Source organism: Aulonocara sp. 'chitande type north' Nkhata Bay, linkage group LG11 (assembly GCF_057382095.1).
Source record: "Aulonocara sp. 'chitande type north' Nkhata Bay isolate Kocher_YH1m ecotype deep benthic linkage group LG11, A_spYH_male_GT1.1, whole genome shotgun sequence".
NCBI classification, from domain to species: Eukaryota; Metazoa; Chordata; class Actinopteri; order Cichliformes; family Cichlidae; genus Aulonocara; species Aulonocara sp. 'chitande type north' Nkhata Bay.
The window spans coordinates 18545355-18560314 of NC_141354.1; the positions used below are offsets into that span (position 1 = coordinate 18545355).

The 14960-nt window shown below is 42.3% G+C and overlaps 1 protein-coding gene across 6 annotated transcripts in view; it reads right to left on the minus strand.

Annotated features, from left to right (window-relative positions):
* The window catches only part of col14a1a (collagen, type XIV, alpha 1a), a 163737-nt gene extending 150172 nt beyond the window's left edge, over positions 1 to 13565 (minus strand). For 2 of the 6 annotated variants that reach the window (XM_086310883.1, XM_086310878.1), the window contains exon 1: positions 11675 to 13565. In XM_086310883.1, coding sequence (XP_086167009.1) covers positions 11675 to 11768 — 94 coding nt within the window. In that variant the 5' untranslated portion in view covers positions 11769 to 13565. The remainder of the gene's footprint in view (positions 1 to 11674) is intronic. The other 4 variants (XM_086310882.1, XM_086310881.1, XM_086310880.1 and 1 more) reach the window with 4 other exon arrangements.
* Between the last annotated feature and the right edge of the window lie 1395 nt (positions 13566 to 14960).

A 14960-nucleotide genomic window follows, 5' to 3' on the forward strand; every position in this document is an offset into this window, starting at 1 on the left:
AAGATGCTTTCATGGAACACATTACACATCCACACTCTGTATCTCACAATAAAATACTCTGCGGAAATACTAGACCTGCCCTGGACTTGCACAGTGCATACCCATCTATAACACAATGGTGTATTACGCAGCCCAGAGTAATTTATCTGAAAGAGTTACACCACTGGAATTAGCCAGCCCCCAACAGCTACTCGCAGGAGCTTTTTGGCAGGTAGTAAATGCTCCTCCAAACCTTTGGCAAAAGCTTCACGACTTCTGCATAGCAACAAAATTTTGCTTCGGTAAATAGTCTGAATCACTGAGGCCTCAATGAAAAACCCCCCAGTGTGAAAATGATACTTTGAAAAAACAATATTTAACATGTTCTCCTCGTGCCGTTGAACCTTAATTCACAAGTTCCAATTTCAAGGTTGAACTTGAGTAATCTCCCGACTCGGTGGGGAGCCTGGACTAGAAAAATCTTTTAACTGGAGGCCCAGTATGAACTGGCATTATCTGGGTTCCAGCGATACAAGCACAGCTTGATGCCTCAGTTTCAGAAGAGATGACTCTTCCCAGGATTAGGAGCGCTGAAAGCTAGCAGGGATTCCTGGTAGATGAGTAAATGCTTGCTGTCCAATCCTCTGCTTCACTTCATCTTCTCACTCAGCTCTTGTCTCCGTTTCAAACTTCCTCTGCTTTTCTTCCCATCTTCTGATTTGGCTCACTGTCCACTCTGTGTTGGCTTAATTTCATCCAGCTTCTCTCCTGTGCTCTCTCTTCCCTTCTCTCTTCCGTGCTCAACAATCTCTCTATCCGACTTCCATTCATCTCTCTTTTCTTTATGCTCTGTTTCATCTCATGTCTTTCCTTTGTCTTTGCTGAGATTTCTGCTTTTTGTCAATCTCTATTTTCATTGCCAACCATCCCCTTTCCCTCCATCTCTGTCTCCTCTTTACCCCCTCTTAGCCTCTCATTTCTTTAATTTTCTCATCATTTTTGTCCCTATCCATTTCTTTTCCTTTCTTTGTCCCCTACTTTCCACTTTTACCCTCTTCTTAAGTTGACAGTACTTTGTTACTTCCTCTCTCTTTCTTTCTTTCCCTTTTATCTTCATTCCTGGACTCTCTTTAAGTTTAGTCTTCCTTCTTTTAAGTTGCTGCTTTCCTTTTTACAGAAAACCTACAGGCTCCACTTTGAGTGTTCAGGCCTTCACTACTCAGGATTTATGTACGACAACTGTTGGCTTGCGATGTCACCATAAGATAGCTACTGTGCTGTACATGAGAGAGATCAGGGGAAGTGTAGGAGTGTGTGTGTGTGTGTGTGCATTTAGTGTCTATTCAGCACCACAGCATGCATCCTTCAATGTGGTCGGCGTCTCGTTTTGCACGTAAACTACTCTGTTCACTGATGTAACACTTAACCCAAAATCACTGTGGCTCCTTTTTTTTTTTTAAATTTTCATCACACCTTCTCTTCTTATCCTCCAGTTTAACATCCTTGTACCGCTCCTCTTCACTTATATTCTGCTCTTTTATCAAGTTATTTAAGCATGTTTGCTCGTTTCCCCCTCCTTTATGAGCGTTTTAGCGACTCACACCCCTTCTTTCTCTCTTTGCTTACCTGTGTAATGGATGCCTTTTTACTTCATGCCTCATCTCTCTACTGCATTGTGTGTGTGTGTGTGTGTGTGTGTGTGTGTGTGTGTGTGTGTGTGTGTGTGTGTGTGTGTGTATATGAGAGAGAGACAGAGTGTAAAATCTCTCTTTAAGTCGGCTGAATATTAAGAGTCTGTTGAAAAATCTGTCCCCATGTGCAGTCTGGTGAAAGAAGCCATAATATTCCACATACTTGCCAACCATCTGTGAAAAAAATATCACCATGAAATACTCAGTCGGGTAAATTCTGCAGCAGATGACTGACATTAAACGGGAAGGAAATATTAAATTCTGGAGTTTATTACACTGACGCCGACATGTTCAAAACCCAGAGAAGTGTTAAGTGCAACGCAACATAAAATAAAATGTATTTTGCAGGAATAATTTGGTCTAATTCATCCACGAATCTATTACTAATATTGTATTTGTCATGTTAAACAAAGGAAATGAGGGCTCAGTATATCTGCCTAACATCAGTAACAGTCAATATTATGATTATATAGAGTATTGTGTCACATCTGTTGCAAAGATAATGTAATGAGTAGCTGATAAACTTTAACCTCCTAAGATCTGAGCTCTTATTTCTCCTTGGACCTGACAAACATTAAAGTAAGCATCGTCTTCAACAGATTTTTCTTTTTCCTCCTCTGGGGGTTTCTTTTACAGCATGACAAGAAAGTCAGAATTGTTTAACAGACTGCAAAATGCTTTATTGAGTGGAATGAAGTGTAAGGTGCAGAAAAGCCAAAATGTAATGTTCACACGAGGACTTCAGGTCCTGAGGAGATTAAGGCAGGGGCAGCTTGTAATAAAAATGCTTTGTCACATTAGTACAGATGGGCCAATAAATAACAATAAATGAATAAAGATGCAAACAAAACATTTTCATATCACTACCACTAAACCACACTGGTCAAGGATTTTTTTTGTTGGTGTTTCTTCTTCTAGAGATCAAATGTGCTTTATGATGGACTGTGATGTGCTGAGGCCAGATATAAAAAGAGCTTGTCACTGTTACAAAGGTGCACGTGCTTTAGATGTAATGTAATTACATTAAAATGACCACTCAAAGCACTTTAGACTGTGAGCTAGATATATTCATATATACGTGTGTGTATACAAAAACAGTGGGATGCAAAAATTTGGGCAACCTTGTTAATAGTCATTACTTTCCTGTATAAATCTTTGGTTGTTACAATAAAAAATGTCAGTTAAATATATCATACTGGAGACACACACAGTGATATTTGAAAAGTGAAATGAAGTTTATTGGATTTACAGAAAGTGTGCAATAATTGTTTAAACAAAATCAGGCAGGTGCATAAATTTGGGCACCACAAAAAAAGAAATGAAATCAATATTTAGTAGATCCGTCTTTTGCAGACATTACAGCCTCTAATCGCTTCCTGTAGGTTCCAATGAGAGTCTGGATTGTGGTTGAAGGTATTTTGGACCATTCCTCTTTACAAAACATCTCTAGTTTCTTCTAGACTCCAGAATGAACTCTAGTAGCCTTAACTTGAACTGAGCTTGTGGTCTTCCATTTTCTCAATATGCTCCTAACTGTGGAAGCAGACAGCTTAAATCTCAGCTCTCTCTGCTTATTATTGGATTCACCTGTGTATGTAGGTCAGGGGTCACTGAGCTTACCAAGCCAATTTGAGTTCCAATAATTAGTTCTAAAGGTTTTGGAATCATGTCTGGTTTTAATTAAGAACTAGAACTAGTGTCAACCAGCAACAAGGAGAGGTGAGATGTGAATATGGAAGCATTTTTTTTTTTTTGCAAAATTTCCGCGAGATCTTCAACGCACACCTCCGGCAGAGCTTCAACAGCATTCCGAGGGAGACTGGGGACATTGAGTCCGAATGGACCATGTTCAGCATCTCCATTGCCGAAGCTGCTGCATTGAGCTGCGGCCGCAAGGTGGTTGGTGCCTGCCGTGGTGGTAATCCCCGAACCAAATGGTGGACACCAGAGGTGAAGGGAGCCACCAGGCTGAAGAAGGAGTCCTATCGGGCTTGGTTAGCCTGTGGGACTCCGGAGGCAGCCGACAGGTATCGACAGGCCAAGCGGAATGCGGCTCGGGCAGTGGCTGAAGCAAAAACTCGGGTGTGGGAGGAGTTCGGAGAGGCCATGGAAAAAGACTTTCGGACTGCCTCGAAGAGATTCTGGCAAACCGTCAGACGTCTCAGGAGGGGAAAGCGGTGCTCTACCTGCACTGTGTATAGTGCTGGCGGAGCGCTGCTGACGTCGACTGAGAAAATTGTCAGGCGGTGGAAGGAATACTTCGAGGACTTCCTTAATCCCACTGACACGTCTTCCGAGGAGGAAGCAGAGTCTGGGGATGAGGGGAATGACCCGCCAATTTCTGGGGGCGAGGTCACTGAGGCAGTTAAACAACTCCTTGGTGGCAGAGCCCCTGGTGTTGATGAGGTCCGCCCCGAGTTCCTGAAGGCTCTGGACGTTGTAGGGCTGTCCTGGTTGATACGCCTCTGCAATGTTGCGTGGAGATCAGGGGCAGTACCTGTGGACTGGCATCTTTAAGAAAGGGGACCGGAGGGTGTGTTCCAACTACAGGGGGATCACACTCCTCAGCCTCCCTGGGAAAGTCTATGCCAGGGTGCTGGAAAGGAGAGTTCGTCCGTTAGTCGAACCTCGGATACAGGAGGAACAATGCGGTTTTCGTCCTGGTCGCGGAACACTGGACCAGCTCTTTATCCTCTCCAGGATACTTGAGGGTGCATGGGAGTTTGCCCAACCAGTCTACATGTGTTTTGTGGACTTGGAGAAGGCATTCGACCGTGTCCCTCGGGGTGTCCTGTGGGAGGTGTTGCGGGAATATGGGGTGTCTGGCCCATTGCTACGGGCCATTCGATCCCTATACAACCGTTGCAAGAGCTTGGTTCGCATTGCCGGCAATAAGTCGGACTCGTTCCCGGTGGGTGATGGGCTCCGCCAGGGCTGCCCTTTGTCTCCGGTTCTGTTCATAATTTTTATGGACAGGATTTCTAGGCGCTTTCGCTTTGGTGGCCTCAGAATCTCATCTCTGATTTTTGCAGATGATGTGGTTCTGTTGGCTTCATCGGGTGAGGGCCTCCAGCTCGCACTGGAGCGGTTCGCAGCCGAGTGTGAAGCAGCGGGAATGAGGATCAGCACCTCCAAATCTGAGGCCATGGTTCTCAGCCGGAAAAGGGTGGAGTGCCCACTCCGGGTCGGGGATGAGTTCCTGCCCCAAGTGGAGGAGTTCAAGTATCTCGGGGTCTTGTTCGCGAGTGATGGGAGAAGGGAGCCGGAGATCGACAGACGGATTGGGGCTGCAGCTGCAGTAATGCGGACGCTGCACCGGTCCGTCGTGGTGAAGAGGGAGCTGAGTGTAAAAGCGAAGCTCTCAATTTACCGGTCGATCTACGTCCCTACCCTCACCTATGGCCACGAGCTGTGGGTAGTGACCGAAAGAACGAGATCGCGGATACAAGCGGCAGGAATGAGCTTACTCCGAAGGGTGGCTGGCCTCTCCCTTAGAGATAGGGTGAGAAGTTCGGCCATCCGGGAGGGGCTCAGAGTAGAGCAGCTGCTGCTCCACATCGAAAGGAGCCAGCTGAGGTGGTTCGGGCATCTGACAAGGATGCCCCCTGGGCGCCTCCTGGGTGAGGTGTTCCAGGCATGTCCCACCGGGAGGAGACCCCGGGGCAGACCCAGGACACGCTGGAGAGATTATATCTCTCGGCTGGCCTGGGAACGCCTTGGTATTCCCCCGGATAAGCTGGAGGAGGTGGCTGGGGAGAGGGAGGTCTGGGCCTCTTTGCTTAGGCTGCTGCCCCCGCGACCCGGCCCCGGACAAAGTGGATGAAGATGGATGGATGGAAATTTCAGGTTATTATCTCAAAATCTCAACATTTGGGATTATCTAAAAATTTAGAGTTAGGTACCAACTGGAAGGTTGGCGGTTCGATCCCCAGCTCCTGCTGTTGACGAATCCTTGCAAAGGAAACTGAACCCTGAGTTGGCTGCAATGCATCCAGCGGTGAGTGTCAAATAAAAGTGCTTTGTGTGTGACTGGGTGAACCCGCATTGTACATGAAAGTGGTCTGAGTGTTCAAAACTGAACAGAAGGGTGCTCTAAGAAACAGTCCATTTAACTTCTGACAAAACAACTTTCAGGTTTGAGTTAAGTCAAAATTTTGAGGTAAAAACCTGGAATTGTTATTTTTTAATGGTATTTTTTTTAATCATTATTATTATTCAGTGGTGTAAACAAGCTTCCAAGGTTAAAAACCATAAACAAGTGTAACTGCATGAGACAGAAAGAGGCAATGACAAGGAAAGAACGAATGCACCAGGACAGAAACCCCATGAATATATAACAAAAATCCAGGACCATGGTGTCATTTCACACAGTCCCTAAATAAAACACGACTCGAGAGTTCAGCAGTAACTTTGACTTGAATTAAAAAAAACAAGCTTTGCACAGAAGATGTTCTTTTTTTTTTTTTTTGGTAAATGAAGTTGAAATTATTATAATTACTCAAACTACTGCAATTATCTGCTGCAGTCCACAATAACTTGTGAAGGCAGTGGTTTTTAAATGCTACAACAAAAAAAGCTTAAATTTGATCAGCCATTAAAAATAAAAAAGTGAAATAACAGTAAATAATTTTCCCTCAGCTGAGTTTCGCCATTGTTTTTCTGCTTGTGTCCCGCTAACGGAGCCCAACTCACAGTATGAGCACACTGCAGTGTGCTTTATTAGAACTGTAAATATAGCGTTTGTATTCACAAGATTTTGATTTGAGTGAAGAAATAGAGGCGATTCAATGAAACTAAGTTGTTTGCTTGGTTTTTATCAAACTAGTGGTGTTTTTTAAACATTATAACAACATCATATTATTTCTGTCAAAGCAGAACCTCATTTATAGACCGCAGTATGTGAGTATCTTATCTTATGTAAGTAATTTAGCAGATGCAGGAAGTCACCTGAATATGTAGTGTATACACACAGACCACCAAAAGAAGAAAAATCCTCATTAATTCAAATTAAGATGCAATTACAATTTATTTATGTACAATCACGGAATATGATCTACGTGCTCTGTCGGTAACGAGGGGGTAAAATTAGAAAAACTCCAGCGAGTCACATCTCCTACAATCCAATGCTCCATTTAGTCTAAAGTGGCTGATGATTATGACAAGCTGGATTACCATCAGCAGCAGCCGCAGCAGAGTGACAGGGTGACAGCGGCCTTGGTTCAGATAATTTAACAGTTTTTTAAATTCAAAACAGGTTGTTCCATCTCATCCTCATTTTTTGTTTATGAATAAATGATTTCTCATCATTGGCTTCTCTCCCTGTTCATTATAACTGAAATTATTGGCCCGCACTTTCACTCATACTAATTCACCAGGCTGCCCTCTAACACACACACATGCAGAGAACCCCTACACACAAGCATCTTTACAATGACTGGCTCACCCATCCACGACTGAATATAATGAATAAATGCTCGACTGGCAATTATTCCTATTTGTTCTAAAATGAGGTCAGAGTTCAGATTTAATCATGGCAGACATCCACCATCACCACCATCTTTCCTCCATCTATTCTGCTTTTGCTGTACTGGAAGCATCTTCCCAGTGTCAGGTCGTGGCTGGCATCGTCTTAGTTGGAGCAGAAAATAAAATTTACATTTCCCTTTTTGTCACATCTCAAGGTCAAAGAGAAAAAAGAAGGCCAGAAAAACAAAACAACAACAACAACAACAACTGTAATGTGCTTTGTTGCACACTTCTGCCTTTCTTCATTAGAAATAGTATCAGATGCTCTTTGCAAGTCCGACGGATGAGCATAAATCTATAAATCCTAAATACATACATTAACCACTAGGAAACAGTATGCCATCAAGAGGACATCTTTCAGCTCAATACCGGATGACAATGTCTGTGAGAGATTTATCTTGTCCTGAAGGATTAGTTCAGGTTAAATTTCTCTCCGATTTTCAGACTTACTTAGCATCACCAGCAGGGCTGGTGGTCATTTAGAGAAATGAAGTGGTCACCAAAACTGTTGGACAGGCTGCCACAAAACAGTGAGAACAATATTTATGGTCCTGTGAGGAGAAACTCAGATGTTTTGGATGATCTTGTTTGTTTTCCTTTAGTGCTACCACATAGTTAATATCTTGAGCTTATAATGAAACATCTTGACTATGACACAGTACTTTGTGAAACTCTTGAGCAACTTGTCCTGGGTATATCCCGCCTCTCACCCTGTGATAGCTGGGAGAGACCCCAGCCCCTCGTGACCCTCAACTGGTTAAGCAGAAGGGGATGGATGAATGGATGGATGCGTGAGATAGATGAACCAATGTTGTGTATTTTAAATTGTGTCTTTGTTATAAGCACTCTGTTACAAGAACACAATTAGTTTCCCATATTTTTGCAAAAGATAACACAGTTTGACAAAATAAATGAGTGTTTTAGCACCAACAAGGTGATTTAAAGAGCTGAAAACTTGGCATATGGTGGCACAGTGTACATTTCTCCTCGAAAAACCTGAGTACTTTGGACAAGAGGAGGACAAAAGAAAAAGCAGCTGGCCTAAAAAACTATTTACAGCAGATAAAAAGTATCTGAAAGTTCTGTCTTTTAAGAAATATCTGAAAGAGATGCACCTGGCCCTTGAGTAGATCCATCTACTGTTCACTAAAGCCTCATCAAAAATGGTCTCAGTGGATGAATGGCTGTCAAGAAGCCATTCATAATGAAGGCGGACAGGAAGAACAGGATGAGGTGTGCCAAATTACACAACAACTGGACTGAAAATCAGTGGCAATGGGTCTGATGGAGTGATGAATCCAAATCTGAAATTTTTTATTCAAATTATCATCAATATGTTCAGAGGAGGTCAGGAGAGAAGTGCAACACTGAGTGTCTACAGCCATCTGTGAACAATACTGTACTTAAAGAATCTACTAGAAAGTTTTCCTGAGAGAGGCTGTGTTGAGGACTAAAGGTGATCATAGCAAATGTTGACTTTCAAGCTGATTAGAATTGCACATCTCTGTTTTATATACCTTATATAGTGTATTTCCTGGCTCAAGCACAGTGCCATACAAATTCTACAACTGTCCTTTATAGTGCAAACAGTAGCACAAAGTTGCTATTTATCAAATCAACTGGTTAATTTACAAATACTTGCAAAACTAAAGACATCTCCCAGAACTTCAGCTAAAAATTAACTAAACAACAACAACATTGCTTTACAGACATCATCAATTTAATGTTAATGTTACCAGTAAGTACAGAGTGAGCCTACATCTGGACAACACATGTGACAGTTAACTCTTATTGGGTATTCACTGGATACAAATCTTACAATAAGCATATTTTTGGAGCAGACTTGTAGCAGACTAAAAAATCATGAGTACATAATTTACATCATATCAGTTTCAGCGGTAAGCTGTCATTTCATTGGTCTCAGAAAAACTTTTTTAAAATACAAAAACAAGCTATACAATACAATATTAGTTTTATTTTATTCCAAAAGAATAAACTAATATTAAGCAACAATGAGATTAGAGTATTATTTTCTGATAATACTGTTAAATACTCAATAATTTTCTATAATTCTTAACCGGTGCCCTCGTTAAAGGGACTTCCTGACAATATCCAGACAGTTGCTCTGTACATACAGACATCCTGCATGGGAAGGGCACATGCTAATCCTCAAGCTAAAATCCCCTCTGACCAGATGTTGCAGCTTACAGGGACAGACTGGGCACAAAATTAATGGCTATCACATGCTCCCTAATGAAGGGATTGAACAGGGCATAGTCCTGTAGTGTCTGGGAGGTCGTCCATGTTCTGCTGTGGTTCACTGGCATCAAATTAATTGTGTCCCACTTCTGTCTCACCTCTTATTTCTGTCCGTCTGCAGTGAAAAATATGACTTATGGAACTATCGACAGTGCAGAGAAAGATCTTTGATAAAAAGAGGCAGCGGTGGGGAATGGGTGAGGCTGACATAACGATAAACATACAGAGAAGGAATTTTAAAGTAGTTGCTATTTATTAGGGATTCCCAATGGTCAGACACAAATAGCCACGTGCTAATCAGATCCAGTTTTAAAAGATTAGCTTTAAGCAAAAGCTATGTAACCTCTGGAACACCACCCAGTGATTGACGCATGTTTAAGGTGGAATTCTTTTAACGCAGCTGTACAAAACAGATCGATAAATGGATTTTGACAGATGTGGCTAATGAATTTTGAACGTCACAACCTGGAAGGAATATGAGCGGCTCACCCATACACACACGCGCGAGCACACACGCACACAAACAAAGAACATTCAACTAAATATCTCATCTTCCCTCAGGGTCATTTGAATATGATCACTATCTTGATCGTGAAAGGTCTGACCATCTGTACAAGCTTGCTAAATACACATAAACAGAGCCAACTTATGCACAAAATCCACTTAAACACACACACAGGTGCACACACACACAGACACTCATTCACTGCATCCATAAGACTGAGTATAGAGCCTCTGGATCCATTAGTTATAATAAGCTGAAATTTACCAGTAATGCATCCTACAGCCGTAGAGGAGATATCAGATGGTTATATTTACCATCTGAATACCAATGAAGTAGCACAACATGAATAACCTAATTGAAAAGGACTGGTTTTCTCATATACATGTGAAAATGTTTTCACAGGACCACACAGAGTCGTGTGAAAAACAAAGTACACCCGGCAATTCAACAGCTGTAGAACCACCGTTAGCAGCAAACAATTTTTTTCACTCATTCTGTTAGAGATCTGCTGCTTTGCATCGTCTTTTTTCATGACCCATTTTTATGCTTAAGCTGTCGGACAGACGGCCTCACATTTGACTCTAGAATACTTTGGTATACAGCTCAGTGACTGCAGGCTGCCCAGCTCCTAAAACAAACCAAAATCATCACCCCTCCACCACCGTGCTTCAGAGGTGGTATGAGGTGGTGTGCTGGTATGTCAAAAGGACGTTGTTACAGAAGTGTTGTGGTTCGTTCAGATGCAACGAAAACTGAAACTTTTTTGTTGTTGTTGTTGTTCTGTTTGTTTTGGGGTTTTTTTTTGCAGTTTCTTTGAGAATTGCACAGTTGGACTTTGGGGTGAATTTACTTGGAAGATTGTGAGACTGGTTGCTCCAGACCAGCCAACTGCCAAAGCTTCTGCTTTTATAAAGGTGCTCAGACTTCCTGATAGTCACTTAATGAAATGTATTTGGTTAGCAGGACCTTGATGATATTTACCATCTTAATTCCTGTTGTGCACTTAGATCTTTTCACATGACAGCGAAGAGTCCTGTGGAAACTTTCTTTCTGTTTGTTTCCCTGAAGCCAATAAAGTAAACGTATCAACAAATATTGGGGAGGACCAGCAGGAAGAGTCTCAGTATCATTCAAAAACACACACTGTTTCATTTTAACACAAATGTGCTGATATATCCTCATAATGATGATAATAACCCATGTTCAAGTGGATGCCATCCAGATACTTAATGTGATCAAAAATATGGCACAAATCAGACAACAATGCACATTTTGATGAAACTCAGGTTTGCTGAGGTGAAGATAATTGCAAAGCACACTGGAGTGTTATATACTGAGCAGCACATTGTGCAGCAAATCATCCCAGCGTGAAGCACACTATTACGCTTTTATTAAAGCCTCTCTGAAGCGCGGCAGCATCAGCAACGGGGTGGCAAGTGTTGCCATGCTGCCAGGGTAAGTCGGCATGATGATATGAAGGTGATATGAACTAGAGCATGATGTGATTGGACTGAGCCTGCACGCCAAACAGCGAGATGATGAAGGGGGTGATGAGGGAAGAAAGGCGGAGGATGAGAAAGCAGAGAGGGGGGGGGTATGTGGATATAGTGGAGTTCAAACAGGTAAGAGTAAGGGGATTGGATGGGGTGACCTGATCGGGGGGATAAGAGAAATGAGACAGCAAGGGGAATTGGAGAAGAGGAAAACCACTTACCTTGACCCTGTGCCTTACTGGGGTAATAGGAAACAAGGGCCAGTAACACCAGTGGAGCCCACAAACACCAACTGATCTGCCCCATTGACAACATCCTCAAAACCAGCAGTCTAGACCTGCAAGGACAGAAAACAGATCAGCAAGAAAGAAAGAAACAAGAGCGGAAATTTAACTGCATGAATGTCACTCGGCTGCGGGGCGACTCAATGCTTCAGTTCACTGATCTAGAATCAGTTATTTTGTTTAATATCAACTTTTTTAACAGTTACAGAGCAGAAGCTTCACAGTCTACACTGACCACAGAGCTGCAGCTGAGCCTCCCGCCTACACAAAACGAGCCAGACGCAAAACAGTGGAGCACTTTGTTGAAGAGAAGAGAAGAGAAGAGAAGAGAAGAGAAGAGAAGAGAAGAGAAGAGAAGAGAAGAGAAGAGAAGAGAAGAGAAGAGAAGAGGTCAGACAGAGTGACAGTCAGTTTGATTGACAGTCCAGAGAGGGAACATTTCACAAAGCCATTGTTCAACCAAAAGAGCAAACACTTCTTCCGTATCTCATCTCCTCCTTTCACCCCTCACTTTTTTGTTCTCTCTCCTCCACATTACCCCTAACCCCTCGCCTCCTCTCCCACCTCTCTGCCACTCTTTAGTATGAGCACTGATGGACACACAGATACCTTCTGATTTTCTCTTTTACACCCACCTCACTACAGTCACACCTGTCGCCGCATGGACATGTGAAAGAAGAAAAAAGTCCTTTGATGACGATCGATCGTTCTGTGGTGTTGAATGAGCAGCAGGTCTTTCATTCAGACGTTGTGAAAAAGCAGAATTAATAAGAATACACAAGAATGGGGGATTATTTGTCCTAGTTTTTCATACTTATGGAGAGGGATGGAAAAGTGAAACTACTTCATTTGTAATAAATCTTTCACACACACTGACAATGCAACATTTTACACACACAAAAACTTCATCGGGGCTGCTAAAGTAAGATGATTAGACTCAGAGGGAACGTAAACGGTCCTCCCGTGGTCCTAACAGCAAACCTTTAAATAGGGACCAAAGTTTCCCTTGTCTCCGGATTGCATCGATGATGACGATAATCCGTCTTTTAATTCGAGGGGAAAATTTGCAACCGGTTTACTGCTTTAATTGCTTAATGAAGACCAGAGAAAAGGCGTCAACTTCAATAAAATCTAGCCATTTTTCCTTTCATTTTTTTTTCTTTTTTTTTTTTTGGTTTTTAGAAAAATACTAAATATAATAAGAAAGACCGAGAAAGACACGCGGATCAGTTAAGAGTAAATAATTTTAACACATCAGGAGTAAAATACAAACTGATTGTTTCGTAGGTGAAATTTTCCTTAGCTTAAGAGATTTTTTTTAAACATACGCTAAATTACTTGTCTATTTTCCACCTGCTCTCAAGCCTGCAAGTTTAATTTCATGACCGCAGCATGAATGCGTCCCCCGGTGATCATGTTGAAGTGCTCCAGAGTGATTTAATTTAAGTTTCTCAGGCAGATTTCTCTCAAACTATCAGACCTATTCAAATGAACCGATTTGGCCGAAATACTCCAGCGCCAGCAGCACACCTGAGACCGACTCAGTTGCCCGCACAATGAATGAAATCGCCTTTCATACCTCTCCAGTCATCAATTCAAAGCGTCCTTTTATCCCCCAAAGGAAATCCCGTGAATACCAAAGACCGCTCCTGCTTCTGCCTCCCAAAAGGGTTCCTCTTTCTTCTCACTCTTTCTTCCCCTCTTCCTTTCTCTCACTCCTTCTCTCCGGATACAGTTCGTTCAGTCCGGAGTGGGTGTTTCTCTCCTCGTTATTCAGCCATCCCTCCCTCCGGCTATTCCTCCCTGTCCCAACCCTTTCCTTCACCCGGATTCATCTCACAGAGAGAAAGAGAGAGAGAGAGAGAGAGAGAGAGGAGCGAACCAGTGGCGCTGCGCAAAATACTCCGCTGCCAACCTGCAGGTTTCAAATTGGCTTCCTCAGGGTCCCTTATGTGCGCCTCCGCGGTCACGACGGGACTTGTCGTGGAGGACGTATCTGTAATCTGCGGCTTTAAAGGACCCACACGGTTATTGTATGTGCGCGGTCTTTTTTCTTCTTCTTTCTGAAAAAGGCTCTGTGCGCTCAGAGCAGGTGTCTGGCCATGCCCTGCTGCGCTGCCAGCTTTGATGTTGAAGGCACAATGACACAGGTTTTCACCTCAGCTCAAAACTGGAGTTTAAAAGAAAGAATCTGACAGGAACCATATGGAACATTTTAGCTTCACAGTTTCACTTTATTGCATCCATAAGCCTAAATGTTCAGCTCTGGGTTTATGAACAAAGCTTGGAAATCACTTGAAATCTTTCATGACTGTTTTTCTGTTCCCCGGTAGAACAATCCTGTCTCCGCAATTTACCCAATTCAATTAAACTTCTGCCTGAAATAAAACGATATATTTTGAAATTCAAATTCAAATATGAGCTCAAGTTCTTCTGTGTCAGAAATTTGTATCTAGTACAAAACATTTTCAAACAAATAAGTGCACAATGTTGGCTTAATCTAATTATAAGATTCTTAATTGTTCCTAACCTAAGACGGCGTCTCTCAAACCTCTGGGTGTTGGCTTAATTTCAAGTTTGTAATGTATTATTATTCAGTCAGCTAGCTATTGGGATTAGTTGTCCAAAATTGGATCCAACTTTGAAATGTCAAATCTTGTAGTTCCTCTGATGGCCACTTGAGGCCGACTACAAAAGTCATTCTCTATAGACTTCCATGTTAAACCCCCTAGTGTTATTTATTTCAAGCAAGTTTACAAGCATGGTACAAAAATAGTTTTGGCCTCTATAAATTCAATTCAGTTCAATTTTATTTTATTTTATAGCACCAAGGTAAACACCCTACAATCATACAAATTATCATACAGAGAAAAGTTCCAGCAGTCAGATAACCCCCTTTGAGCAAGCTCTTGGTGACAATTGGAGGGAAAAACTCCCTTTTAACAAGAAGAAACCTCTGGCAGAACCAGGCTCAGGAGGGGCGGTGAGGGGAGGAAGACAGGACAATAGACATGCTGTGGAAGAGAGCCAATGTCTGAACTCTCAACTATGAACTGTTGGTGCCATTTGAAGCATTAGTTAAGCCATATGACTAATATTATGGTTTACTGTAAGGTACTGACCTTCCAAGAAGTTTGTGCTTCAGTTTTGTTGAGTGCAATTCAAGTATTTTAGCCTGTTACTTGGAACTAATTACTAATTTGTAGCGATTCTGTGAATTCCA